Source organism: Rhinopithecus bieti, unplaced genomic scaffold, assembly GCF_001698545.2.
Source record: "Rhinopithecus bieti isolate Rb0 unplaced genomic scaffold, ASM169854v2 scaffold_79532, whole genome shotgun sequence".
Classification (NCBI taxonomy): Eukaryota; Metazoa; Chordata; class Mammalia; order Primates; family Cercopithecidae; genus Rhinopithecus; species Rhinopithecus bieti.
Genome location: NW_016830370.1, coordinates 951867 through 979075, shown reverse-complemented (window position 1 = coordinate 979075; position 27209 = coordinate 951867). Strand labels below are relative to the sequence as shown.

At 49.0% G+C, this 27209-nt stretch overlaps 1 protein-coding gene across 1 annotated transcript in view; it reads left to right on the top strand.

Moving 5' to 3' along the window:
• The window catches only part of PIGG (phosphatidylinositol glycan anchor biosynthesis class G (EMM blood group)), a 44789-nt gene that overhangs the window by 992 nt on the left and 16588 nt on the right, over nucleotides 1-27209 (top strand). The window contains 9 exon segments of the mRNA XM_017865437.1: nucleotides 214-419; nucleotides 7138-7232; nucleotides 7234-7345; nucleotides 8832-9020; nucleotides 10123-10264; nucleotides 17979-18191; nucleotides 23256-23473; nucleotides 23861-24142; nucleotides 25921-26375. Of these exon segments, the coding sequence (XP_017720926.1) occupies nucleotides 214-419; nucleotides 7138-7232; nucleotides 7234-7345; nucleotides 8832-9020; nucleotides 10123-10264; nucleotides 17979-18191; nucleotides 23256-23473; nucleotides 23861-24142; nucleotides 25921-26375 (1912 nt within the window).

The window sequence follows — 27209 nt, the reverse complement described above, 5'->3', positions numbered from 1 at the left end:
CTTACTACTGTGGGTCCCTGAGATTACTCCTGTTAACCCCCGTCCTTTCCCCGCAGCACTACCTACCAAGTACAAGTCGCCTCCTTTTGGGTTGGGTTATATAGATATGGCAGGATATGTGCTGGAGAAGTAGGTAGAAGCTAGATTGTGGAGGTGCTTGAATGCTTAGGAAAGTTTAAAGTTCAATTTCCTTTTTTTCTTTCAAACACTTAGGAGCCAGTTCTAACTGGACCACGCTGCCATCACCTCTCTTCAGTAAAGTTGTTATTGTTCTGATAGATGCCTTGAGAGATGATTTTGTGTTTGGATCAAAGGGTGTGAAATTTATGCCCTACACAACTTATCTTGTGGAAAAAGGAGCATCTCACAGTTTTGTGGCTGAAGCAAAGCCACCTACAGTTACTATGCCTCGAATCAAGGTAAGCTGGCCTTAATGTTTTATGAATCATGGTTTGGCTCTTTTGAAGATTTAGAGGGGGCCGCTGTAGTCTTTCGCTTGGAGTTGCAATTTTAAGAAGGTGGAAATTTTGTGCTATCAGTTGGCTGGGGCAATGGAATGCTGAAGGAGCCTCACACAGGACAGAACTGAGACCCATGATTTGTACCTCTTGTCAAGTAGCCAAAGCTCATGCTTCGTGGGAAGTATAAAAGATTTACAGCAAGATCACCCAGGCTAACCTACCCCAAGATATACCATTCTTGGTAACCCGCTTTCTTCTTTAATTGCCACTGGGTCATTTGCAATCTTAGAAGGAGCCTTTAGAGCTGATCTAGTTCAGTCTCTAGATCTTATAGATAGGAAAGCAAACCCAGATAAGTTAAATGTGACTTCTCCAAAAGTATCCACCAGTATACATAATGATCCCGTTGGTATGATCTGCCTCGACAATTACCACTGTTTCCACCATATCCTTCAGGTGTCCAGCCTACTGACAGCAGCTTTGAGATACATAGTGTGTTTCCCAAGAGAACCATGGGTAAAGAGAAAAAGTAAGCCTTTATTGATTGACTCAAAAACTTTTGAGCAACTACTATGTGGTGATATTTTAATGGGTATACAATCGGGGGAAAAAATAGTATCTCTGCCTTCATGTAGCTTTTAGCCTTTAGATACACACTCACTCAACAAAGGAGCATATGAAAACATGCAGCTGGGCCGGGCGCGGTGGCTCACGCCTGTCATCCCAGCACTTTGGGAGGCCGAGGCGGGTGGATCACGAGGTCAGATCGAGACCATCCTGGCTAACACAGTGAAACCCCGTCTTTACTAAAAATGCAAAAAAACTAGCCGGGCGAGGTGGCGGGCGCCTGTAGTCCCAGCTACTCAGGAGGCTGAGGCAGGAGAATGGCGTGAACCCAGGAGGCGGAGCTTGCAGTGAGCCGAGATCCGGCCACTGCACTCCAGCCTGGGCGATAGAGCGAGACTCCATCTCAAAAAAAAAAAAAAGAAAACGTGCAGTTGTCAAGTGTGGTTAGTGCATGATGGGAAAGAACAGGATGTGATGATTAGTGGGTGAGAAATCCTGGCTGAGGAAATTGCATTTACACTGAGACTTGAAGGATGAATAAAGGTGGGGACAGAAAGGAGCAGAGGGGTTGAATTGTGTTTGTGAGTGTATCGCGTGTGAGTGTGGCATAAAGTCTCTGACGGAGCCTTCGCTGTGTGGTTGATGGTGTGACACCTTGTTACTTGGTGAGAAGGAGCTGCTTGCTGATTGAAGGCTTGGGGGCAGCCCCAGTTGTCGATGCTCAGCGAATGCTCGCTGGATGAAAGCAGTCTGAGACTGGAGGAAGCACAGTGCCATATCGCTCACTGACTCTTTCCTTGAATGTTTTACTCTCTGCCACATTTCAATGTGATGGGACCTTCATTCAGCAATATTTATTCAGCATGTACTATGTGACACACTGTTCTAGACAGGAGGGATGCAGTGAAGAACAAGACAGCATTGTCCTCATGGAGCCTACTTTCTAATTGCAGGAATAGAAAATCAGTAAAATATGAATCAATGAAGATCGTTTCAGACAGTGACAACTGCTCTGGAAGGAATGGAGCGGGAGGTGAGGGAGAATGAAGGAGGGGGCAGGCACCTTTGATCACAGCACTCCGTTTGTGCCGTTCTGCTGAAACTAGCCATGGGAATCTGAAAGAGACATCCAGGTGCCTGATCTTCAGGAACACCAATTTCTTTATCTGCTCTCTCAGAAGTGTGGAAGGAACGCTTTTCTCCCTTTTTTTTTTTTTTTTTTTTTTTTTAAAGATTTAACAGGCAGATTTGAGAAATGTGTAAGTGATTGTGCAGGCTCCAGGTTCTATTCAGACCAGCACGTTGGCACTGTGGTTCGTGGCGCCTGTGTCTCCAGCTTATTGGTTTTATTTCACCTTTGCTGGGGAGCCTCACCCCAGAGTTAGTGTTTTGTTTCGTTTTCAGTCCTTTGAGGATTCTTGCTCCTTATTTCCCCATCAGGGAGGAGCTAGAACAGAAAGCCCATACTGGAGTTAGGATTGTACAGCTCTGGAGTTTGGTAGGTTGGGCAGTGTTGGTTGAGGAAAGTGTCCCCTGCCCTGCCTCCAGTCCGAGAAAGGGCTCAGAGCATCTCCTGGGGTTGATACATTTGCAACCAGCCGCCAACCCTGACGTGTCCAGTGGGCTTTCACTTGCTAAGACCCTGCAGCAGCTTTGTTTTAAAGTCCTGTAACTCATTTTTGAATGCCTTCTCATTCTTCAAGCACTTTCTAGTCATAATAGCCGGCATTGATTGACAGACCTGAGCTTTCCCTTAGATTTCCTAGGACTGTGAGTGCAGCCCACTCACTGCCTGCACACTTTCTGGGATGAGGGGATGCCAGATCCCCTCTGAGGTGGGGTGTGCCTGGATATACACATTTGTTAAATTCTGTACGTCCAAAAATGTAATTGTATAAAAATTACATTTCAATGAAGTTATTTTTAAAAATGTGAGCCTCTCTCACCCCAAAATCCCACTCTTTAAAAGGCAGCCAGTTACTCTTGGTGAGTATCCTTTTAGACTCTTTTCTGTGTGAGCTGCGTGTGACCTGCGGATGAAGGGCAAGGGAACACAAAAGGGGGCCTATATGAGGATGAAGAGGTAAATGGGAGTGAGGCTCTGGGCAATGGCATTCGCTGTTCAAACCCAGCAGAGGGAAAACTACGGAAGGGTTTTAAAGAGTAGTGTGGGCCGGGTGCGGTGGCTCCAGCCTGTCATCCCAGCACTGTGGGAGGCCGAGACGGGCGGATCACGAGGTCAGGAGATCGAGACCATCCTGGCTATCACGGTGAAACCCCGTCTCTACTAAAAAATACAAAAAACTAGCCGGGCGAGGTGGCGGTGCCTGTAGTCCCAGCTACTCGGGAGGCTGAGGCAGGAGAATGGCGTAAACCCGGGAGGCGGAGCTTGCAGTGAGCGGAGATCCGGCCACTGCACTCCAGCCTGGATGACAGAGCGAGACTCCATCTCAAAAAAAAAAAAAAAAAGAGTAGTGTAGCAGGGTCTGATTTGTGTCCAGATGGGATTTGGGCAAGAAAAGGTGCTAGGGCATTTATAATAGTTCAGATTGGAGCCCACAGCAGCCTGGACGACGGTGGTGGCCCTGGAGATACTGGCTCAGTCAACCTGTATTCACACCCACGGTATTTCAAGAGCACCTGTTCACCTCATTTCTTGTGTGGGGTAGAGATCATCCATCTTTAAATTTTCACAATATGATTAAAAAAAAAACTGGCTTATGGGTTGTTCTATTTACCCTGCTCTGATTACTAGTCCAGAATCTGCATATGTTTATTGGCCATTCCGCTTTCTTGCTTGGTGGATTCTGTTATGTACTCCGCCCAGTTTCCACAGGACTGTCGCTCCTTGATCCAAACCTCTTTATACATCATGGATGTTACATCTTGTATGTCATGTCCACCGTCAATAATTGTTTCAGTTTATCATGTTAGTTGACTTTGTTTACAACATCTTGACAATATAAAAGTTTTCTGTTTTCATCCATTCTTTTGTGACTTTTATAAGGCACCCCCCTTGTCCTCACACTAGCTTGGGTTCCCACTGATATTTTTAAAGAGGGTAGAGACCACTTTAAATTTTCCCTAGGTAGGCCGGGCGTGGTGGCTCAAGCCTGTAATCCCAGCACTTTGGGAGGCTGAGGCGGGCGGATCACAAGGTCAGGAGATCGAGACCATCCTGGCTAACATGGAGAAACCCCGTCTCTACTAAAAAAATACAAAAAACTAGCCGGGCGAGGTGGCGGGCGCCTGTAGTCCCAGCTACTTGGGAGGCTGAGGCAGGAGAATGGCATAAACCCGGGAGGCAGAGCTTGCAGTGAGCTGAGATCCGGCCACTGCACTCCAGCTTGGGTGACAGAGCGAGACTCCTTCTCAAAAAAAAAAAAAAAAAAAAATGTTCCCTAGGTAAAGAGGTTCATGGTATGTTATTAATTGAAGAAGGTTGAGACTAATTTGTATAGTTTGCTACCATTTTGGTAAAAAATATGTACCTTCATGTATTTGTGCGCAATGGTCACAACTACAACACACAGAAAAGAGTCTAAAAGGATACTCCACTCAGAGTAATTGGAGCTGCTTTTTAAAGAATGGGGATTGTTTGGGGTGAGGAGAGGCCTCAACGTTTTAAAAAATAACTATTATTGAAATGGGTAATTTTTTATAAACATTACATTTTTTTGGGACGTACAGAATTTTAACAAATGTGGTATATCCCCAAGGCACACCACCACTCAGCTCAATTCTACCCCACCCTGGAATGGTTGGTGGGGGGCTTGTTAGGGTTATTTTGGGTTGTTTGGTATAGTGGGGACCTAATTCCTAAACCACTTCTTGCCAGTCCTATTCTCCCCCCGGCAGCATGCCCGGCCACCTGTGAATGTCTTCAACTTAAGGTCTTTTGGGGGTTCTTTTTTGGGTTATTTAAATTCCTTGTTGTATTTTTTTATTTATTATTTATTTATTTATTTATTTAATTTATTTTGAGACAGAGTTCTCGCTCTGTCCACCCAGGCTGGAGTGCAGTGGCCAGATCTCAGCTAACTGCAAGCTCCGCTTCCCGGGTTGACGCCATTCTCCTGCCTCAGCCTCCCGAGTAGCTGGGACTACAGGCGCCCACCACGTCGCCCGGCTAGTTTTTTGTAGTTTTAGTAGAGACGGGGTCTCAACGGCTTAGCCAGGATGGTCTCGATCTCCTGAACTCGTGATCCGCCCGTCTCGGCCTCCCAAAGTGCTGGGATTACAGGCTTGAGCCACCGCGCCCGGCCTCTTGTTTTTATTTTTAAGCCTGTCTTCCTGAGGCTCCGGAAGCCTCAGGAGCGAAGCCGGGGCTCCACATCGCTTAGTGGTCAGCCAGTGGTTGGTCAGAGGTTGTGCTTCAGCACCCTGATGTGTTTTCCTAACCTCCCTGGGTGCGAGGCTTCTCGGTGGCTGCTGCAGCATGCAGCTGGAAAGGAGGGAGGTGGGAGCCGCCCTGTGTGGAAACACCATGGCACTTGCTGTTCTTACTGAGATTCCGTTTTTTTTCTTAAATAAGCTCTTCTCAATCTGTTCTATAATTTTGGTGAATTTCCAAAGTACTAAAATGGTTGCTTTTGACAGTTTCATCCAGTTTTATTATTGCTCCTGGGGGAGAGATTTTGCTGAGCTCCCCGTGGCATTCCAGAAGTCTGGATAATTCGTACTTGCATTTATTTACCGTTAAAGATGTCTTGTTAAAACTATTTCACCTGCTGGTGTTATCCAGGTTCCTGTTTATTTTCATTGCACAGGTTGCAGGATGCCAGTGCTGGCTGGGGTGGCTGTATAACTCTAAATCACAGAGATCTGTTACCCATTACGATGGCCTCTTAGGTTCTATGCTAAAATCAGGGAAATTCTTGACTCAATTCTATTATCAGAAGGGTATAAGGACATGTCACCCCCCCACCCCTCCCAGAAAATATGATGCAACATTGAGGGCGGGAGCAGAAGAGACTATCCCACTGGCCTCCCTGGCCCAGTTCAGTGTGCAAATTGTTGAAAGTTCATGCTTTAGGACTGGTTTCATCCTGGTTTTCCACTCAAAGGTAGACGTTGGAATTGCTGGATTGTTAGGAGTCGTATGGACTTTGCTTGTCACATGGAGATTTGAATCTTAATTGGGAACCTGGCAGAGGCTTTGAATACACAGGTTAATGTTTTTAATGTATACCTCACTTTGCCATTTGCTTCAGCTATGTCACGAACCCATAGCTGCTTCTCTGGCTGCTGCTGTTGTCTCGCTATCCCTAGCCACCTCCTTTAACCTCTTATCAGCTGGAAAGATTATTATGAGCCATGAATGTCCTTTAATATGGTTTTTTTTTTTTTTTTTTTGTTAAAAGGTTTTTTTTTTTTTTTTTTTTTTTTTTTTTTTTTTTTTTGAGACGGAGTCTCACTCTGTCACCCAGGCTGGAGTGCAGTGGCCGGATCTCGGCTCACTGCAAGCTCTGCCTCCCGGGTTTACGCCATTCTCCTGCCTCAGCCTCCTGAGTAGCTGGGACTGCAGGTGCCCGCCACCTCGCCCGGCTAGTTTTTTGTATTTTTTTAGTAGAGACGGGGTTTCACCGTGTTAGCCAGAATGGTCTCGATCTCCTGACCTCGTGATCCGCCCGTCTCAGCCTCCCAAAGTGCTGGAATTACAGGCTTGAGCCACCGCGCCCAGCCGAGTTTACAGTTTTTTACCAGAATCTATGTGCCACTTTCTCTTCTTTACCCTAATTACTGTCCTAACATTGACCCAGCCACCAGTACTAGGGATACCCTAGCTTTATGCTCACGTATTTTATCCATAAAATGATCTTCAGACCAGCCTGGGCAACATAGCGAGACCCTGTATCTACCCAAAAAAAAAAAAAAAAAGCCGAGTGTGGTACCGCACATCTGTGGTCCCTGCCACTTGGGAGGCCACGGTGGGAGGACCGCTTGAGCCCAGGAGTTCAAAGCTGCAGTGATCCATGATTGTGTGACTGCAACTCCATCCTGAGCAGCAGAGGGAGACCCTGTCTCAAAAAAAAAAAAAATCTTCAGTGCCCTTTTCGTGCTCCGGTTTTGGATTCAGTGGTCTAATTCTTGCGTTTTCTTACTGAAGGCATTGATGACGGGGAGCCTCCCTGGCTTTGTCGATGTCGTCAGGAACCTCAATTCTCCTGCGCTGCTGGAGGACAGTGTGATAAGACAAGCAAAACAGCTGGAAAAGAATCATCTTTTATGGAGATGAAACCTGGGTGAAATTATTCCCAAAGCATTTTGCGGAATATGATGGAACAACCTCGTTTTTTGTGTCAGATTACACAGAGGTCAGTTTTTAAAATAAGAAAATAAATCGTACTAGAATATCATACTAGATAGAGCCTGGCATCACCATTGCTTAGTGAGAGATGATACTATTTTGTATTTGGTTTTATTAATTTATGGGGAGTACTATGGACAGTTGTAAAAAATATTCACTTACGTATTCAGTTGACAACCCAGAAATACAAACCTGAAGCAGGTGTGAGCAGAGTTTTATGGAACCCAGACCTTAGAACAGCTGAGTGCCACTGAGGGGCAGAGAGGATCAGGAAGGGTGACACAGCCAAGGGGCCGTCTGAGCCGAGTTGTGATGGGTGAGTGGGGACTCCCCAGGTGGGCAGAACAGGCTGGTAGCCTCTGCGTATGGCAGAGCTATAGGACTCCACACCCTGTTGGTTCTGCTGTAAGCAGAGCCTCATCGTGCCCTGAGGGCAGGTGGTGGACTGAGTGGGGCCCGGCCTTGAGGGGATTTTCCTGGAGTTTTTCCAACAAAGATTAGACCCGCACGTTAGAAAGCAGGCCCTGGGGCTGAGGCAGGAGCACACCAGCACACCTTCCTGGCCTGGGGTCTAGCCACCTTCACCTCCTAGATGGCTGGGCCTTGTGGAACATCTGCAGTCCTATCCTGTTCCACAGTGGGGCGCTTTTCAACAGTTACTTTTCAGTAATGACTGAGTTTTCCTGACTGTATATGGCATCATTGAGAAACACTTCTCTTCATGGGAGATTTTTTTAGTGGGAAGGAGATGAGCTAGCTGAGGAGTCAGGGCTCACCAGGCTGACAGCTCTGTCTAGGGCTGATCAACTGCTCATCTCTCCTCCGTGATGTGTTTATTTCAGAAGTAAATGTGATCACTGAGTGCTGTGTCTTTTTCCCTGCAAGAACAGCTTTCTTGTAGGACACATGCAGGTGCGCTCAGCTTCACTGTCCTGCTGGTTACTTCAACTCTGGGTACTGTCCTGTCTTTAATTAACTGCCCGTTGCCCTTAGTTACCTCGTGACAACTTGGGATCTATTTAACTTGCCCATTTGCTCACCTTTAGTTATGCCCATCAAGCTCAGCAGTGATCCCACAGAAAAATATTTTTGTCAGAACAACCCTTGCTCATTTAAATTATCTGTATAATATCTTCGATCCATAGCCTAGAAACATAAAAACAGTATTAGCGAAAGCTTAATCTAATGCTAATGTTCATTTATTTATTATAGACGTGGGGTCTTGCTATGTTGCCCAGGCTGGTCCTGAACTCATGGCCTCGAGCAGTCTTCCCCCTTCAGCCTCCTCAAGTGTTGAGATGACAGGTGTGAGCTGCTGTGTCCTGCCTATTTATTTATTTTTAATGACATAGATTTTGTTGTCTTTCAACTCACCCAAATCCTGTTAACCTGAATAAACCCCTAGGTTTTAAGATGACTGTTGCCTTTTCCCCGGGGAGTGAAGATCCAGGGAAATCAGGTGAACTGTTTATACATGTGTTTCCCCTTCAAAGGTGGATAATAATGTCACGAGGCATTTGGATAAAGTATTAAAAAGAGGAGATTGGGACATGTTGATCCTCCACTACCTGGGGCTGGACCACATTGGCCACATTTCAGGGCCCAACAGCCCCCTGATTGGGCACAAGCTGAGCGAGATGGACAGCGTGCTGATGAAGATCCACACCTCGTTGCAGTCGAAGGTGAGGCTTGCCGTCCGTCGCGCACTGTGTGGTGATGTGGTCTCACGTGGTTATTCCCTAGAATAAATACAACTGCCTGAGTGAATTCGGGGTGCCTGTGTGAATGTCCACCATCAGTCTGCCAGCCAGGGGCCGCATGCCACGGCAGCACTGTCTCAGCGTCCACTGCACTGACTCTGTCTTCCAGCAGCCCTGCAGAACGGCAGCTCTCAGTCCTACCCATGTGTGCATTCATTCAACTAATACCTCCTGAAGACCTGTGTCACTCTTTCTGTTCTGTGTCACTCTGTTCTGTGTCACTCTTTCTGTCCATGCATTTGGTGCATCAGTGAAACATCGATAATCCCTCGTGAAGCTCATGTTCTAGCCAGGAGAGACTAACAAGAAACATGAGTAAATAAGTATGTGAGGAAGTGATGGGTGCTGCAGAAACTCAGAGGGCAGGAGGAGGGGCTTTCAACAGCATGTTGAGAGAAGCCTTCTCTGAAGATGTGTGCAGGGTGAGCAGAGACTTGGAGGGAGGGGCAGACGTTGTGGTCTGTGCACAAGTGTTCCAGGTGGAGGAGCAGCAGTGAGGGTCAGACACAGCCTGCCTGGCTTGTCCCGGAGCAGCAAAGGCTGTGTGGCTGCAGCCCCAGGGGCAGAGAAGCGTGACGGGTGCCCCCAAGTGGCTCAGAGCTCTTGCCTTGTGCTGTGTGTTGTGTTCTCACCGGAGTCCTGTGGAAGAGATTCCATTTGACAGATGAGGCGACGAAGGCACAGAGTAGAATGTGTCCAGAGTCTCACAGCTCGGCAGTGGCAAAGACAGAAACCAAATACAAATCCTCTGCCATCAGAGGGCAGAAATGCAACCTGCTGTGCTCCATGAGCTGCGCACAACGCTGTGGACTTCATTTATGACGTTATTTGACTGTGACCCTGTGATCTGGCTATGAGCTCATAGGGGGAAAAAAATTCATTGAGATTTTAATTCATTGAGAAATCATTAATTCATTGAGAAAGAGCTACAACTCCGTAAAGCTAAAACCGAAACTTGTCTTCTTGAGATGATGTGCTCTCTTCAGTCTGAATGCAGTTGAAATATTTTTCCCTTGCCTCATAGGAGAGAGAGACGCCTTTACCCAATTTGCTGGTTCTCTGTGGTGACCATGGCATGTCTGAAACAGGAAGTCACGGGGCCTCCTCCATGGAGGAAGTGAATACACCTCTGATCTTAATCAGTTCTGCGTTTGAAAGGAAACCTGGTAAGAATTTAGGAATGTTAACATTTGGAAACTGTATTATATTTGTTTTCTATAGTCTGGTTTTAATTTTGAAAACCTATTTTTTAAAAGCTCCATAAGGTTGAAGTCCCCGAGCAATGTGAGAATGAAAAGTAATGGGGCAAAAGGCTTTCGGGATCTGAAGTTACATTCCTTCCCCTAATCCTTAACATGCAAATATTCTTCGTCAGAATTTTGTTGTATGAGTGTTGCTGCCTAGATATCTGGAACTGTCGAGAAAAACTGCCAGTAGCTCAGACATCTGGACAGCATGTGTGAACTGAAGGAAACGTGACTACCTCGGCTATTTAAAAAGTTTGCGTTATTGAAAACCATCTATTGAACAGCAGTGTCAGCAAGAGTCATGGGACCCAGCCAGAGCAGGACAGACAGAGGCCCCATCTGTCAATATTCAGACACGCCCCAAACACACACACACCCCACTTTGACCTGTGCCCTGACTCAGCCGCCAGCCTACCCACTCTGCCCTTGCGGCCGTCGGCCTTGCTGTCCCGTCGGCGGCCTACCTTCCGCTTGCGCCTGGCTTCTGCTGCCACGTTTCACGTACTCACTCACGGTGAGCTCAGCGGTTATTTCTGCAGTGCCGTCAAGCACAGCAGACCCTTTCGGGCGCTGCTGTCACTGACCCTTCAGCACCCTTAGCGCTGCTGGTCCCGTAGCGTCTGGGACCTCACAGCTTTCTGGTTTTCCTCTTTTTCTCTCCTTTGCTAGCTAGTTTCCTTTCCCTGGTCTTTTCTACCGGACTGCCTTCCTGTTTCGTTCTGCGTTCGCCCTGGAGATACGGTCTCATCTGCCTCTGTGGTTGTAAATGCCATGGATAGGCCCTGCACCGGTCAGCTTGATCTCTCTAGCTGTCCCCATTCATCGTTCTTGGCATGGTTTATCACTGCAGACTTATTGATGGGTTTTGTTTATTTATGGGATTCATATAACATCTGCCTCCACATTACACTTGAAGCCAGATGAGGACAGGACCATGTCTGTTTTGCCCACCATGAGCCTGAAACATTGCCTGGCACATGACAGTTGCCAGCAAATACCTGCTGAATGAACAGCCCTTTCGCTGAAGTGAGAGTTCATTGGGGAAACATCTCTACCTGACCTCTTCCATCTATTTATGAAGCTTCTTCATCTTGAATGTCTGACCTGGCAGAGCTGGGAATGGTGGGGGCGGCTGCATGCGTGCAGGCTGCCTGCACATGCAAAACTCATCACCAGCTTCAGTCTTTTTTTTTTTTTTTGAGACGGAGTCTCGCTCTGTCGCCCAGGCTGGAGTGTAGTGGCCGGATCTCTGCTCACTGCAAGCTCCGCCTCCCGAGTTTACACCATCCTCCTGCCACAGCCTCCCGAGTAGCTGGCGCCCGCCACCTCGCCCGGCTTGTTTTTTGTATTTTTTAGTAGAGACGGGGTTTCACCGTGTTAGCCAGGATGGTCTCAATCTCCTGACCTCGTGATCCGCCCGTCTCGGCCTCCCAAAGTGCTGGGATTACAGGCTTGAGCCACTGCGCCGGCCCCCAGCTTCAGTCTTGAGAGTTGGTTATGTTGTGTTTTCTTTATTCTCATCGTGCCCGTTTCATGAGCCAGGACTGTACTCTGGTGTACTCACAGCGTTGGGCCACCATCATCACAGTCAATTTTACGTCATTTTCCTCACCTCAGAAAGAAACCCCATACTGTTCTGCAGCCGCCTTCCTCTTCCCCAGCCTAGTTTTCTCTCCCTCCCCCAACCCTAGGTAATCATCATCTTTGTAGATTTGCCTCTTCTGCATGTTTTGTATAAATGGAACCATGTGGTCTCATGTGCGTGGCCTCTTTCATGTAGGATAGTGTTTTTCCAGGTTCATAGTTACAGCATGTATCAAGACTTCATTTCTAGGCTGGGCGTGGTGGCTCTCTCCTGTAATCCCAGCACGTTGGGAGGCCGAGGCAGGCGGGTCACCTGAGGTTAGGAGTTGGAGACCAGCCTGACCAACATGGAGAAACCCTGTGTCTACTAAAAATACGAAATTAGCTGGGTGTGGTGGTGCATGCCTGTAATCCCAGCTACTCAGGAGGCTGAAGCAGGAGAATCACTTGAGCCCAGGAGGCGGAGGTTGCAGTGAGCCGAGATCGTGCCATTGCACTCCAGCCTGGGCGACAGGAGTGAAACTTCCCGTCTTAAAAAAAAAGCAAAAGACTTCATTTCTTTTGTTCTTCAGTAGTCTTCCGTTGCATGGATTTAACACGTCCATTGACCGTTTGGGAGTTGGTGGACTTTTGGGTTGTTTCCACTTTCTGCCCATGATGAATAATGATGCTGTGATCATGTGTGTATAGCTTTTTGTGTGGATGTGTATTTTCCTATGTTGTTATTTTCTTACTCCAGTATAGCGTGTCCCCACCTGCCACCTCTGTGCTGTTGTTATCAAATATGTCGCTTTTCTGTATGTTATAAACTGATGGCATAATTGTATAGGTATGGTTTTATATAATTGCTTTTAAATCAGGAGAGGAAAGAAGAAAATGCTTTTATACTATCTTTCGTAATTATGTAATTACCTTTACTGATGCTCTTTGCTTTTTTATGTATCTGAAATTTGATCTGGAGTCACTGGCTTTCAGCCTGAAGAATTTCTTTTAGTATTTCTTGCTAGCAGATTTGCTAGCAAAGAATTTTTTGTTTTAGAAAAAATTTGGGATGTCTATTTTGTCTGCTTTTTGGAAAGAGAGTTTTGCTGACTGTAGGACTGCGTTGGCTATTTTTTTCTCTCAGCATTTTGAATATGCTGTCACACTGCCTTCTGGCCTCAATGGTTTCTGATGAAAAGTCAACTCTTAAATCTGATTGGGTTTCCCATTTTTTTTCTTTTAGCATTTTTGCTATAATGTATCTGTATTTTATATTTACTCAACTTGGAGTTCATTGAGCTTGCATGTGTAGGTTGATGTGTTTCATCAAATTTGGAAAATGTTCTCTCTATTCTTTAAATTGCATAATCTCTATTGATCTATCTTTAAATTGCTGGTTCTTTCTTCTGCCAGTTCAAGTCTATTGTTGTTTTTTTTTTTTTTTGAGATGGAGTCTGGCTCTGTCCCCTGGCTGGAGTGCAGTGGCGCGATCTCGGCTCACTGCAAGCTCCGCCTCCCAGGATCATGCCATTCTCCTGCCTCAGCCTCCTGAGTAACCGGGACTACAGGTGCCCGCCACCGCGCCCGGCTAATTTTTTGTATTTTTAGTAGAGACAGTGGTCTCGATCTCCTGACCTTGTGATCCGCCTACCTCGGCCTCCCAAAGTGCTGGGATTACAGGCGTGAGCCACCGCGCCCGGCCTCAGGTCTATTGTTAAACCCCTTTAGTGAATTTTCTGTTTCAGTTATCTTTTTTGAGATGGAGTCTTGCTCTGTCACCCAGGCTGGAGTGGCACGATCTCAGCTCACTGCAACCTCCGCCTCCTGGGTTCGAGCTATTCTTCTGCCTCAGCCTCCCAGGTAGTTGGAATTACAGGCGTCCACCACCATGCCTGGTTAATTTTTATATTTTTAGTAGAGACAGGGTTTCACAGTATTGGCCAGGCTGATCTCAAACTCCTGACCTTGTGATCTGCCCGCCTCAGCCTCCCAACAGTTATCATATTTTTTTAACTCCAGAGTTTCATTTGATGCTTTTTAAAGAATAATTTCTGGCCGGGTGCGGTGGCTCACTCTTGTAATCTCAGCACTTTGGGAGGCCAAGGCGGGTGGATCACAAGGTCAGAAGTTCGAGACTGCCTGACTGACATGATGAAACCTGTCTCTACTAAAAGTGCAAAAATTAGCTAGACGTGGTAGTGGGTGCGTGTAATCCCAGCTACTCAGGACACTAAGGCAGGAGAATCGCTTGAACCCGGGAGGCAGAGGTTGCAGTGAGCCGAGATTGTGCCACTGCACTCCAGCCTGGCAATAGAGTGAGACTCCGTCTAAAAATAATAATAATAATTTCTATCTCTTTATTGATATTTGACGAGGGAAAGAAGAGCAGGGGGAGATGGGAAGGAGATCGCATAATCCTCTGTCGGGAACTGGGGGAGATGAGAGGGAGATCGTATAACCAGCCCTCCATCCGGAACTGGGGGAAAGGGAGCTCTGTGTTCGGGGCTACACCCACCACAGGAGAGTTTCTGTCCCACTGGGCTAGGAGGGGGAGGGATGGAGCGGGACACGGTTCAAGGGTTACAGACTCTTATGCTTCTTACCAAGGCCTACTGGATTTTCTTGAATAAAGATTTCTTCATTTGTTGTGTACCCCTAGACAATTTCCAGAGACTGTGAACGGTGGTAGTGGTGATTTTTAAAATTTTTACCATTTATGCTTGTTTCATTGATGAGCAAGTTCATGGAGCTACTCTTAACACTATTCCCTATAGTTCTGAAGGATTTTTATCTTAAAAATGCATGTTGGCCGGGCGCGGTGGCTCAAGCCTGTAATCCCAGCACTTTGGGAGGCCGAGACGGGCGGATCACAAGGTCAGGAGATCGAGACCGTCCTGGCTAACACGGTGAAACCCCGTCTCTACTAAAAAAATACAAAAAACTAGCCGGGCGAGGTGGCGGCGCCTGTAGTCCCAGCTACTCGGGAGGCTGAGGCAGGAGAATGGCGTAAACCCGGGAGGCGGAGCTTGCAGTGAGCAGAGATCTGGCCACTGCACTCCAGCCTGGGCGACAGGGCGAGACTCCGTCTCAAAAAAAAAAAAAGTGCATGCAAATTTTCGTTTTATGTTAATAAAAATAAATGTTAAGGTGTTTATTATTTTCAAAATAAGCAGTTTTGGATTGTGGAGTGAGTGACTTCAGAGACACTCAGCCCGCCACTGCCCATCCCCAGAGTGCTGACCTCCCCGTGTGGGCAGCACAGGTCTGGCTGCTCCAGAGTCAAGGGGTTTGGGAAGGAGAGCATGCCTGTTCGTGGACATCCACAGAGGGCAGAGCAGGTCTGTTGTTTTTTCGGCCTCTTGCTACTAGAATGTTTGACCCTATTTGTTGTTCTGTCCCCCAAGCCTGCAGTGGTGCCTGGCACCTAGTGGGTGTTTTATCACTTGTGGATTGAATGTTGAGGACTCTGCAGGCGAGCCAGTGGAGGTAGAGACCGGCGGTGAAAGGATGCTGCTGGGCTGTGGGAAGGGTTTTCTGAAGTGCTGGAACTTCCTTCATGGCCCCTCATCGTTGGTGGGGTGCAATCCACAGGCCTACCCTGTGTTTGTATTTCAGAATTACAGTTATTAAAATAGTTTGTGCAGGCAAGAACTGGTCACAAACCAGTCAAATATGCAAAATCAAGAGGCCAGAAATAGACCTCAGTGGATCTGGGGATTTGGTGATGAAGGTGGCATCTCAGATTAGTGCAGAAAAGACATGGTGCTCGATAAATGATGCTGGTACCCCTGGCTGAGCTTCTGGAAAAAGGTAATGCAGACTGTCTGCCTTATTCTTTACAACAATATCAATCCAGATCAAAGCCTTTAAAAGCCTATAGTATGGAAAATTTTAGACGTAGACCAGTAGTCACAGTAGTATGATAAACCCCCTAGTCTAGCTTCACCAGTTATTGGCCAGTTATAGCCAATCTTCTTTCATCTGTGCTCACACTCATTTCCCTTCTCCTTTATCATTTGGAAGCAGACCTCTAAAAGATACATGTTCTTTACCCCCATAATCTTCATGTCCTTATCACATTTTTAAGATAGTGTTAATTCCTTAATATCACCAGTGTTCATCCCTTGAAGATATGTCTCTCTCTCTCTCTCTCTCTCTCTAAGTGTTTCAGCTTGTTTGAATCAGGCTACAAGTAAGACCATACATTGTGATTTGTTTATGTGTCTCTTAAGTCTCTGTAAATCTCTAGGTCCCCAGCCCCAAAACTCTTTGGTTTACTACGGTTTACTCATGTGCATTTCCTTCTTGAGACCTGCAGTCAGCGATTTCTCCAGGATGCCCTGCTTCTTTTTAGTGGAAAGTGGTATTTCAAGACCACTGTCTCAGAGCTACCAGTGCCAGCTCTGAGTGGTTGGTCATTGTTTCTAGACAGAAAGAAGAGATTGTTTTAAGACAAAATGATCTTTTGTTTATATTGATTCACCTTCAAAACCGTAAAATTGATTTCTTAGGTCTCACATCTGTACTTTCTTCTCCCTAAGTTTAGAATCTTGGTTGTCAACAACTCCAGATACGATAGATTTAGAATATCACATAATGACTCATTGGCTTTTTCCCACAATAGACACGCAACAGTCTCAGAATAACAATGCCAGCACTGCCACTACCAGTATGAGGGTCAAAAGCAATTTCAGGTGGGTTTGTTTTTGTGTTTTATTTTTTGTGTCAGCTCAAAGCACTTAATGTAAGAAAATACTAGAAGAAAGAAGTACTGGAAGAAAACAGCCACACTGGAGTGGAAGGTTCTTTCTAAGCATGACCTAGAAGCCATCATGAGAGAGTTGGCCAAGACCTGATTAATAAATTTGACCAAATTAAAAACTCCCTACAACAAAAAATTACCACAATCAAAGTAAAACCTCCACAGACTCACACCTGAGTATCTAAAGACACCTCACACACCACCTGTCCTATGGCCTCTCAGCGCCTTGTAGGTGTGCATTGAACTTCTGGGGTATGGAGCTGTTTGCTGTCGTTACAGATGAAAACACTCCAACCAAGTTGAGTGTCTCCTTCGAAATCAGTGGATGGTGGCAGAACAGTGGCCTAGGCCCATTGTGCTGACATCACAGCCCTTTTTTTTTTTTTTTGAGACGGAGTCTCGCTCTGTCGCCCGGGCTGGAGTGCAGTGGCCGGATCTCAGCTCACTGCAAGCTCCGCCTCCCGGGTTTATGCCATTCTCCTGCCTCAGCCTCCCGAGTAGCTGGGACTACAGGTGCCTGCCACCTCGCCCGGCTAGTTTTTTGTATTTTTTAGTAGAGATGGGGTTTCACCGTATTAGCCAGGATGGTCTCGATCTCCTGACCTCGTGATCTGCCCGTCTCGGCCTCCCAAAGTGCTGGGATTACAGGCTTGAGCCACCGCGCCCGGCCATCACAGCCATTCTTGCAAGGAGATGGGAGGGTAACCACTCACTGTTGGGGATTGAGCTTTAGCCAACAGGCAGATGTCCAGCTTGTCCGAGTTGATCAGAACACCTGGCCCAGCTGAACCTGCCTCATTCTGTGCTCCCCTATAGAAGCACCCACAGCTGCTCCGGAGCCGTGAAGGGTTCATTTTCTCCATGAGCAACGGCATGTGTGCTCATAGAGGGCAGAGTGTGGGATGCTCCACATCCAGAGGGGCCGGGCTGTCAGCGATCCCAACCTCACTTCATTCTCGGTTGGCTGTTGACCTTGCCAAAGTGACGGTCCCTCCATGTCTGCTGGACCACCTGCTTCCTCTGTGTTCAGCCTGTGCTCCATAGCCTCACTCTATGGAATTCCTCGCATGCGTCTCTCTCCCAGCCTATTGCAGGCTACTGAAGGAAAGACACCGCCCCTGGCGTAGAATGGGTTCTGTAACTGTATCGACACAGCAAGCAGCGAGGTGATTCCTGTATGGTTCTGTGTTGAATGGTGTGAAGAGACGGATCATTTGGCTCATGTTGTAGAAGGTCTAATTCAAGAATGACTACCATCTTACACTTTCTAGAAGTCTGTTACTTAAAATGTTTCCTTTTTTCTAGGTGATATCCGACATCCAAAGCATGTCCAACAGACGGATGTGGCTGCGACCCTGGCGATAGCACTTGGTTTGCCGATTCCGAAAGACAGCGTAGGGAGCCTTCTATTCCCGGTGGTGGAAGGAAGACCAATGAGAGAGCAGTTGAGATTTTTACATTTGAATACAGTGCAGCTTAGTAAACTGTTGCAAGAGAATGTACCGTCATATGAAAAAGGTCAGTCAACTTGTCTTTTCCGAACTCTGTCAGAGCTGTGTGTTTCCACTGAGTCGTGTTTCTCCAATGTCTTTCTGTGGTTATGCAGTTTGTCAGGAATATTTTTTCATCACTACTCTTTGATTATACAGACTGTGCTTCTGTTTTCTTAGAACTTTTAACCATCACTATTAGCAACACCCTTTGAGGCAGTTATCTAATTAAAGTTCTTTCATAAATTTATTCATTCAACAGCTATTTACCAGGATCTTGTTATGAATAAGAGGCTGTTACAGGCACTGGAGACAGATCATTGAGCGGTAAGAGGCTCTGCCCTCTTGGAAACTTCCAGAGGGAGGAGAGAAAAGGAAGTGATCGATGGCCGGTGATGATGAGTACCTTAGGAAAAGAATAAACAGGGCCGGGCCTGGTGGCTCACACTTGTGATCCCAGCACTTTGGGAGGCCGAGGCGGGCGGATCACGAATTCAGGAGTTCAAGACCAGCCTGACCAACACAGTGAAACCCCATCTCTACTAAAAATACAAAAATTAGCCGGGCATGGTAGCGGGCACCTGTAATCCCAGCTCTTCGAGAGGCTGAGGCAGGAGAATCTCTTGAACCCCAGAGGCGGAGGTTGCAGTGAGCCAAGATTGCGCCACTGCACTCCAGCCTGGGCGACAGAGCGAGACTCCGTCTCCAAAAAAAAAAAAGAAAAAAGAATAAACAGGCATGGGGTGGGAAGTGAAGCGGGTTGGGGAGCCGCTGGGGCAGGCTGGCCGCTGGCCATCTGGGACGGCACATTATAGGCTGTGGGGGCAGCAGACAGGGTCCTCCACAGGGCACACATTCAGGGGATGGTCAGAGCAGGGGCCAGAGTGGCAAGGCAGGGCAGAGGAGATGGCGTTAAGGCATGAAGGCTACTAGGCACTGCAGGGGCTTTCACTTTTATTCTGAGTTAAATGGGGAGCTACTGCAGGGTTTAGTGAGAGCTAGAGTCCTCCACTTGCATTTTCAAAGGCTGTCTCAGGTACCCTTGGAGAGGATTCTGCTTTGTGCTGTGGGAGGAGACCAGTCAGGAGGCAGTGGCTGTACTTCTGTGAGAGGTGAGGGTGGCCAGTGCCCAGGCAGTGGCGCTGGAGAAGTGGTTGCGTTCTGGAAAAATTTTGAGGGTCGTGAAGACAGGATTTGCTCATGTGCTGAGAGACTGGGTACAAGCAGAGCAGAGGCGTTGGGTACGAGCAGAGCAGAGGCGTTAGGTACGACTCCGGGACTTTCAGCTGAAAGCGAAGGAGCAGGGTAATCGTTTCCTCAGGAGGGCACGACTTAGGGGGAGCAGTTCTGCAAGGCAGGTGGTTGTGGGTGGGGTGTTGGTGTCCAGGAAGCCATGTAAAGAAGTAATTTCAGGAAGCAGGGAGTGGGCTGCTCTGTCAAAGGTTGGTATCGAATAAAATCAGGAATTGAGAACTGAGCTTCGGATCTGGCTGCGGGGGGTGATGAGTGACTTCGTCAGATGGAAAGTAGGGTAGGGCCTGGCTGGTACTGGGCAGGCGAGAGCCCTCAGCAGCAGACACAGCCACCCTAATGGGAGTAGGAGCTGGTACTGGGCAGGCGAGAGCCCTCGGCAGCAGACACAGCCACTCTAATGGGAGTAGGAGCTGGTACTGGGCAGGCGAGAGCCCTCGGCAGCAGACACAGCCACTCTAATGGGAGTAGGAGGTGAGGTTGCCTGAGGTGGATGTGGGGCCAAGGTAAGTGCCAGGAGACGGCTGCAGGAAGGATCCAGGAGAGGAACGTTTGTCTCCCTGAGACATCTTCAGGCAATCGACTCTGACATAGCCATGTTCATCAAAGAATCATGTTTGACGCTGGGGCTCCTTCGAGAACCTGGAGGAAGTCGACTCCTACCTGGGGGCAGCAGTTAATGTGGTGTTGGTGGATTTCCCTACTTGAAGTAGCAGGATACTGTTACTACCAAATACAGTGAACGTCCACAAGCTTGCGCTGAGATAGAAACTGGCCTCCTAGAGTCACTTGTGGAAGACAAACCCGGCCAGCCAAGGAGTGCTGGGAACCAGATGTGATGAGTGGCCGGAGGCCCCACTGAGCACCAGCTCTCACCCTGTGAGGTGGCCAGGTGGATGCCTTTGGCCATGGAGACATTTAGTCAAGACCAGGGACGACCGTGACTTGTGCTTTTGGTTTTTTAAAAAATAGTCTGAGTTTAGGCCGGGCGCGGTGGCTCAAGCCTGTAATCCCAGCACTTTGGGAGGCCGAGATGGGCAGATCACGAGGTCAGGAGACGGAGACCATCCTGGCTAACACGGTGAAACCCCGTCTCTACTAAAAATACAAAAAATTAGCCAGGCGTGGTGACGGGCACCTGTAGTCCCAGCTACTCTGGAGCCTGAGGCAGGAGAATGGCGTGAACCTGGGAGGTGGAGCTTACAGTGAGCTGAGATCGTGACACTGCACTCCAGCCCAGGCAACAGAGTGAGACTCCGTCTCAAAAACAAAACAAAACAAAACAATACAATACCAACAAAATCAAAAAAACAATGGAAAGGTTATTTGCCTGTTCCAGAAGCAGTGGCTGGGGGAAGTTGGGAACCACAGTGGATATGGGAGGAAACCAGCCTGTTAAATGAATACAGGAGCCTCCCTTGACTGAAAACACAGCCCACAGCGTCTGGGACACCCCCTCTGGGCGGCCCATTGTCTACACCGTCGGGGATCACATTTCCTAAAACAAAATAGGGTACGTGTTCTGACACTGAAATATGTTTTAGAACCCACAGCCAGGCCCGTACAGTCCTTGGGTGGTGTCCAGTCTGTTGGAGGTGCCCGGCTCTCTCAGTGTAGTGGGACCGGCTTTTTCTCGCCTCTGGACTTTCGCACATGCTGTTGCCATCAACTTGATGCTCTTCCTCCAGTTTTTTGCCTGGTGAATTCCTGGGTACCGTTTACATTTCACCGTAAACATCAGACCTTCCTGGTCCAGCGCCCACTCCCAGTCCAAACTCAGTTCCTCCCCATTACCAAAAATCCCCCATTGGTATCCTCTACTTTTCCTTCCCGGGAAACTTGTAACTACAACTGTAATGCAGTCACAGTTTGTAATTACACTTGTGTGTGTGTGTGCGCACGCATGCCTGTGAGCCCCACTGGATCCAGGCCCCGGCAGGCAAGGATTGCACCTGCTTGCTCGCCATGCTGTGTCTTTCCCCTGGCACAGTGCCTGGCATGTTGTCCATGCTCTATGGATATTGTTTCGATGCATGCACAGATGCACCCCCATAGCTCTGTGACTCCCTGGTAGGTGGAGGGCTATAGACACAGGTACCCATGTCTCTGTGACTCTGGGGTGGTGGGGTGTGGACACAGGCGTCCCCCACTCCCGGGTGGTCGGTGTAGCAATGAAGGATGCCAGCCCTGGAACCAGACTGCCTGAGTTTTGTTTGCAGCTTTTGCCCACTGGCGCTGTGGCCTGGGTGTGTGACTCACCCCTGTATCTCAGTTGCCTCCTCTGGAGAAGTTCTGATGCTCATCCCTGCTTCATAGGGTTATTAGGGAGGTGAGACGAGCGAGCTGCGTAGTGTTGCTGGCCACTGGCACTTAGTGCAGAGCACCGGGTGCCGGCAGCCGTGGGGTGGGCCTGCAGGCGTGTGGGTTCACGCTCAGGGACTTGGTGCCGGCAGCAGGCATGTGGGTTCACGCTCAGGGACTTGGTGCCAGCAGCAGGCGTGTGGGTTCATGCTCAGGGACTTGGTGCCGGCAGCCGTGGGGTGGGCCTGCAGGCATGTGGGTTCACGCTCAGGGACTCGTGCCACAGCGCCCTGGACCTCAGTGGCTCGAGCGCCTGTGGCAGCTCTTTCACTGCTGCGATGACAGCAGGCCTAGGGCGTGCAGAGCCACAGAGTGGTGAGCCTGCCAAGAGGCACAGCGGAGACCGAGGGGGTCTCGGGAAGGAAGTTCTTGCTTTAAAGACCAGTCTAGGCCGGGCGCGGTGGCTCAAGCCTGTAATCCCAACACTTTGGGAGCCGAGGCGGGCGGATCACGAGGTCAGGAGATCGAGGCCATCCTGGCTAACACAGTGAAACCCCATCTCTACTAAAAAATACAAAATCTTAGCCGGGTGTGGTGGCAGGCACCTGTAGTCCCAGCTACTCGGGAGGCTGAGGCAGGAGAATGACGTCAACCCGGGAGGCGGAGCTTGCAGTGAGCTGAGATTGGGCCACTGCACTCCAGCGTGGGCGACAGAGCGAGACTCCGTCTCAAAAAAAAAAAAAAAAAAAAAAAAAAACGACCATCCTAATCACAAGTGATTGTGGTCCAGGCAGAGGCTCACGCATCCGCCAGCTCTGGAAAGAAAGGACATCAGCTGTGCATGAGCAGCATGGCACTATGGTCTAAAAGAGGGCGCCATAGCAGAGGGGCAGGGCTCCATCCAGAGGCAGGGCATCCATGCTCCCAGCAGAGCTCACCCTCGTGAGCAGAGAGGGCTGGAAACTGCTCTCCCTTTCCAAAAAGGATGTGAGGAAGTCACCCAGGCTACAGAACGGGGGGTGTTAGAGCTCGGAAGGGCCGGTCTGCACAGGGGAAGTGGGTGTGGTGGAGAAGGGTCAAGCCGCTGCCTGCCCAGTCCACATACAGTGCTGTGAGGGTTAGAAAGACTGTAAAACCTGACTGTTGACAAAATGCATTTCGGGATTGTTTGTATATTGCACATTGACAAGAAGGAGAGAATAGAAAGAGACAACAGGGAGGAGGAAGTGAGAGTGATGAGGGAGGCAGAGAAAGAGGTCAGGCAGCACAGGGGGCATTCACTGCCGTCCGCAGGGTGTATTCCAAGGACCAAGGACTGTATCGCCAGAGGGCGGATGGATGCACATCGGTGGCTTTCCAGGCTTTACAGAAGGCGTTGCAGACCCCCACCCAAAGGAATGGTTCATCTTCGTTAAGTGTCAGTTCTAAAAAGAGAAGGCTTTGCCATGTGCCACGCATAACTAAATACTTTGAGATGATGTATATATATGTATGTTCACGGTGTGTGTGCGGGCATGTAACTTTTCTGTCTTCTTAATAGATCCTGGGTTTGAGCAGTTTAAAATGTCAGAAAGATTGCATGGGAACTGGATCAGACTGTACTTGGAGGAAAAGCACTCAGAAGTCCTGTTCAACCTGGGCTCCAAGGTTCTCAGGCAGTACCTGGCTGCTCTGAAGACGCTGAGCTTGTCCCTGAGCACACAAGTGGCCCAGTACGACATGTATTCGATGATGGTGGGGACTGTCGTGGTTTTGGAGGTACAGATGCTCACACAGTCGTGGCTCAGGTGTTGCATTGATTTGATAACTCAGCCAAATATTTATAGTTTTAAGTATATATCTTGGTGTTATTAAAAATGGGAAAATATTAATTTTCTTGTTTAACTCTTTCGTGGTGTGTCCTGATTTGTGACAAGACCCAGAGTATTGTCAGGTGTCAATTGGCCTCACTCAGTATTGCTACAGGTGATGAAAAAAAATCACGCCGTGCATTTTGGGGCAGTTAATTAGGAATCGCCTTTTCCTGAGCTTTCTTTTCTGTTTTTACTGTGTGGACAGCTGACACGAGCGTGGGAGCTGGGCTTGTTTTTAAGTGGGTTTCTCCAAGCCCAGCAGTCTGTGAACGCTGCTGTTTCTCTGTTCCAGGTTCTCACCCTGCTCCTGCTCAGTGTCCCACAGGCACTGCACAGAAAGGCTGAGCTGGAAGTCCCACTGTCATCTCCTGGGTTTTCTCTGCTCTTTTATTTGGTGATCTTGGTTCTTTCGGCCGTTCACGTCATTGTGTGCACCTCAGCTGAAAGTTCGTGCTACTTCTGTGGCCTCTCGTGGCTGGCGGCAGGTGGGGTGATGGTGCTGGCCTCGGCGCTGCTGTGTGTGATCGTGTCTGTTCTGACCAACGTGCTCGTGGGTGGAAACACCTCCAGGAAGGTACGTACGGCTGGTTCCTAGGAATGTGATGTGGTCCTGTATGTGGATCAGGCTGTTCTTGTTATTTCAGGCTGCCTTTCGTTTACCAGACTTTTGTTGAACACCTGGTGTGTGCCAAGTGCTGGCAGTGCCCTGGACAGGGGGCCTCAGGGACGGACTTGGAGCAGCCTTATCCCAGGCCTCAGGGTGTCCTGACACAGGTGTTCACGTCTGTGCTGTCAGGTCACATGCCTTAGTTCTTGGAAAGCTAGGTTCCTGCGACTGTCACAGAGGTGATTGTAAAGAGCTGGTGGTCACGGAGGAATGAACCCCTCACTGAGAGGGTGAGTGAATCAGACAGCCTCCCAGCAGAGGTGTGGGAGCTGCAGCTGTGGGAAGAAGAGACAGTGTCCTGCTGCTGCCTCCAGAATGCGTCCTGCCTCATCAGGTCCAGATTTCTTTCCAGGGCGGATGTTTTCTGTTGGAATTCTTAGTCTTTGGCCTTGGACACCTTCATTTGTTAGCTGGGGAGTGGTGGCGAGGCAGTGAGAAAGAGGCGGATGGTCACACTCAGATCCAGAGTGCAGCGTGAAGTGACTTAGTGCAGTGGCAGCAGGACTGTTGGCCCCCACCCCAGCCCTGCGCAGCCCTTATCCCCTCTTGGCTTGAGCTGTCAGAGGCCCTGTGCTGAGTGTCTGACCGCGACACAGCGTTGCGATCAGGCCACAGGCTTCCTCGGAGCCAGGATGATCTGCATCCACGCTTGCACCTCGGGCCCACCTGGGCTCATGCTCTCTCTCCCTCTATTGAATTAGTACCTAGCCGCAGGCAGTATATAGTTATCAAAAGAATAAATGGCAATAATTGAGTCCTCATCTTTGATTTTGACTGCTTTAAGTTCGTATATTTAAGGGGCAGTACTGTGATGTCAACTTTGTTATTTCAACAGAATTAACCATTTTAGTGGAAACTTTCTGGATTTCTGGAATATTCATGAGAAATTCGAGGTCTGGGTTTTTTTTTTTTTTTTTTTTTTGAGACGAGTCGCTCTGTTCGCCTGTCTGGAGTGCAGTGGCCGGATCTAGCTCACTGCAAGCTCCGCTCTCCCGGTCACCCCATCTCTCCTGCCTCAGCCTCCCGAGTCGCTGGGACTACAGGCGCCCGCCACCTCGCCCGGCTAGTTTTTTGCATTTTTAGTAGAGACGGGGTTTCACCCTGTTAGCCAGGATGGTCTCGATCTCCTGACCTCGTGATCCACCCGTCTCGGCCTCCCAAAGTGCTGGGATTACAGGCTTGAGCCACCGCGCCCGGCCTCGAGGTCTGGTTTGATGGGATGTATTGTTGGGGTTCTTTGGTTTCAAGAACCAGGAACTGGCGATGCCCATCTGAAGACCAGAGCTCTTCAAGAGCCTGGATGCGGGAGCACAGAGGGCCAGGGCCAGGAGCCTCTGGGCAAGCTCTTTGGGCTCCATCACTGCCCAGAGGGTTCTGACCATTTTCAGTCTGTCACTCAGCTTGGGACTTGTAGTCCAGTGGGAGAACAGCTGGCTGGCCATGCTGTGTCCCGGCTCCCCTGCCTGGGCTGAGGGCATCTCCACTTCTGCAGGCTGTGTCCCAAGAGGAGGGTTCCTGCCATTGGAGCAGAAGGGGGCTGTTCCAGAGTAGGGGCCCAGGTACTGGGTGCGAGGAACAACGGTGTGTGTCCAGGACGTTCTCTGCTGTGAACAAGGCCTTGACATGCAGCAAGATGTGCGTAATTGTCAGACTGTCTCTTACAAAATGCGCTTTGCTTTTTACAGAACCCTGTGCATCCCAGCTCAAGGTGGTCAGAGCTAGACCTTCTTATTCTGCTAGGGACGGCGGGCCACGTCTTGAGCCTGGGTGCCAGCAGCTTCGTGGAGGAGGAACACCAGACCTGGTACTTCCTTGTGAACACCTTGTGTCTAGCTCTGAGCCAAGAAACCTACAGAAACTACTTTCTGGGAGACGACAGTGAGCCTCCATGCGGCCTCCATGTGGAACAAGGGCTTGACGGAGCCACACCAGCGTGGCAGGACGGGTCTGCCTGTGATGCGCTGGAGCGAGACAAAGGCCACAGAAGCCCCTCTCCCTCCCAAGTGCTCAGAGGCCACGAGAAGTGGATGGTGCTGGCCAGTCCGTGGCTGATACTGGCCTGCTGCCGGCTGCTGCGCTCTCTCAACCAGACAGGTGTGCAGTGGGCTCACCGGCCTGACCTCGGCCACTGGCTCACCAGGTGAGAGCATGGGCCTGTGGTCACAGGCCAGACTTTCTACAGCCAATCGGTCACCTGCCAAGCTCTTCTTTTTCTAAATTGAGATCATTTTTCATATTAAGAATGGGATAGTTGGCCAGGCGCGGTGGCTCAAGCCTGTAATCCCAGCACTTTGGGAGGCCGAGACGGGCGGATCACGAGGTCAGGAGATCGAGACCATCCTGGCTAACATGATGAAACCCCGTCTCTACTAAAAAATACAAAAAATTAGCCGGGCGAGGTGGCGGGCGCCTGTAGTCCCAGCTACTCGGGAGGCTGAGGCAGGAGAATGGGGTGAACCCGGGAGGCGGAGCTTGCAGTGAGCTAAGATCCGGCCACTGCACTCCAGCCTGGGCGACAGAGTGAGATTCCATCTCAAAAAAAAAAAAAGAATGGGATAGTATTTTCAGATCTGAAGAACTGGGAAAATATACTAAAACCAGTGTTTTACTAGGTACTAGAATCAGTGTTGAGAGGTGAATTTATCTGGGGGCTAGCCTAATAGGTTTGATTTATTAGTGCTGAACCACTGTAACTGTTCATGATTGAAAACTTGTGTTTCAAAGATCATGATATAATAAAGATGTCATCTGGGGGTCAGGCTTGCTAATGGCTTGTTCTGGACGCCCCGTCCATGCCCAGGCTGTGTGCCCCCCGCCCATCACTCAGCGTCTCCCTGTGTCAGGCCATTCCTGCGTTGCTGTAAAGAAATACCTGAGGCCGGGTCATGTGTAAGGAAACAGGTTCATCTTGGCTCTCAGCTCTGCAGGCTGCACAGGAGGCATGGTGTTGGCATCTGCTCCTGGAGAGGCCTCA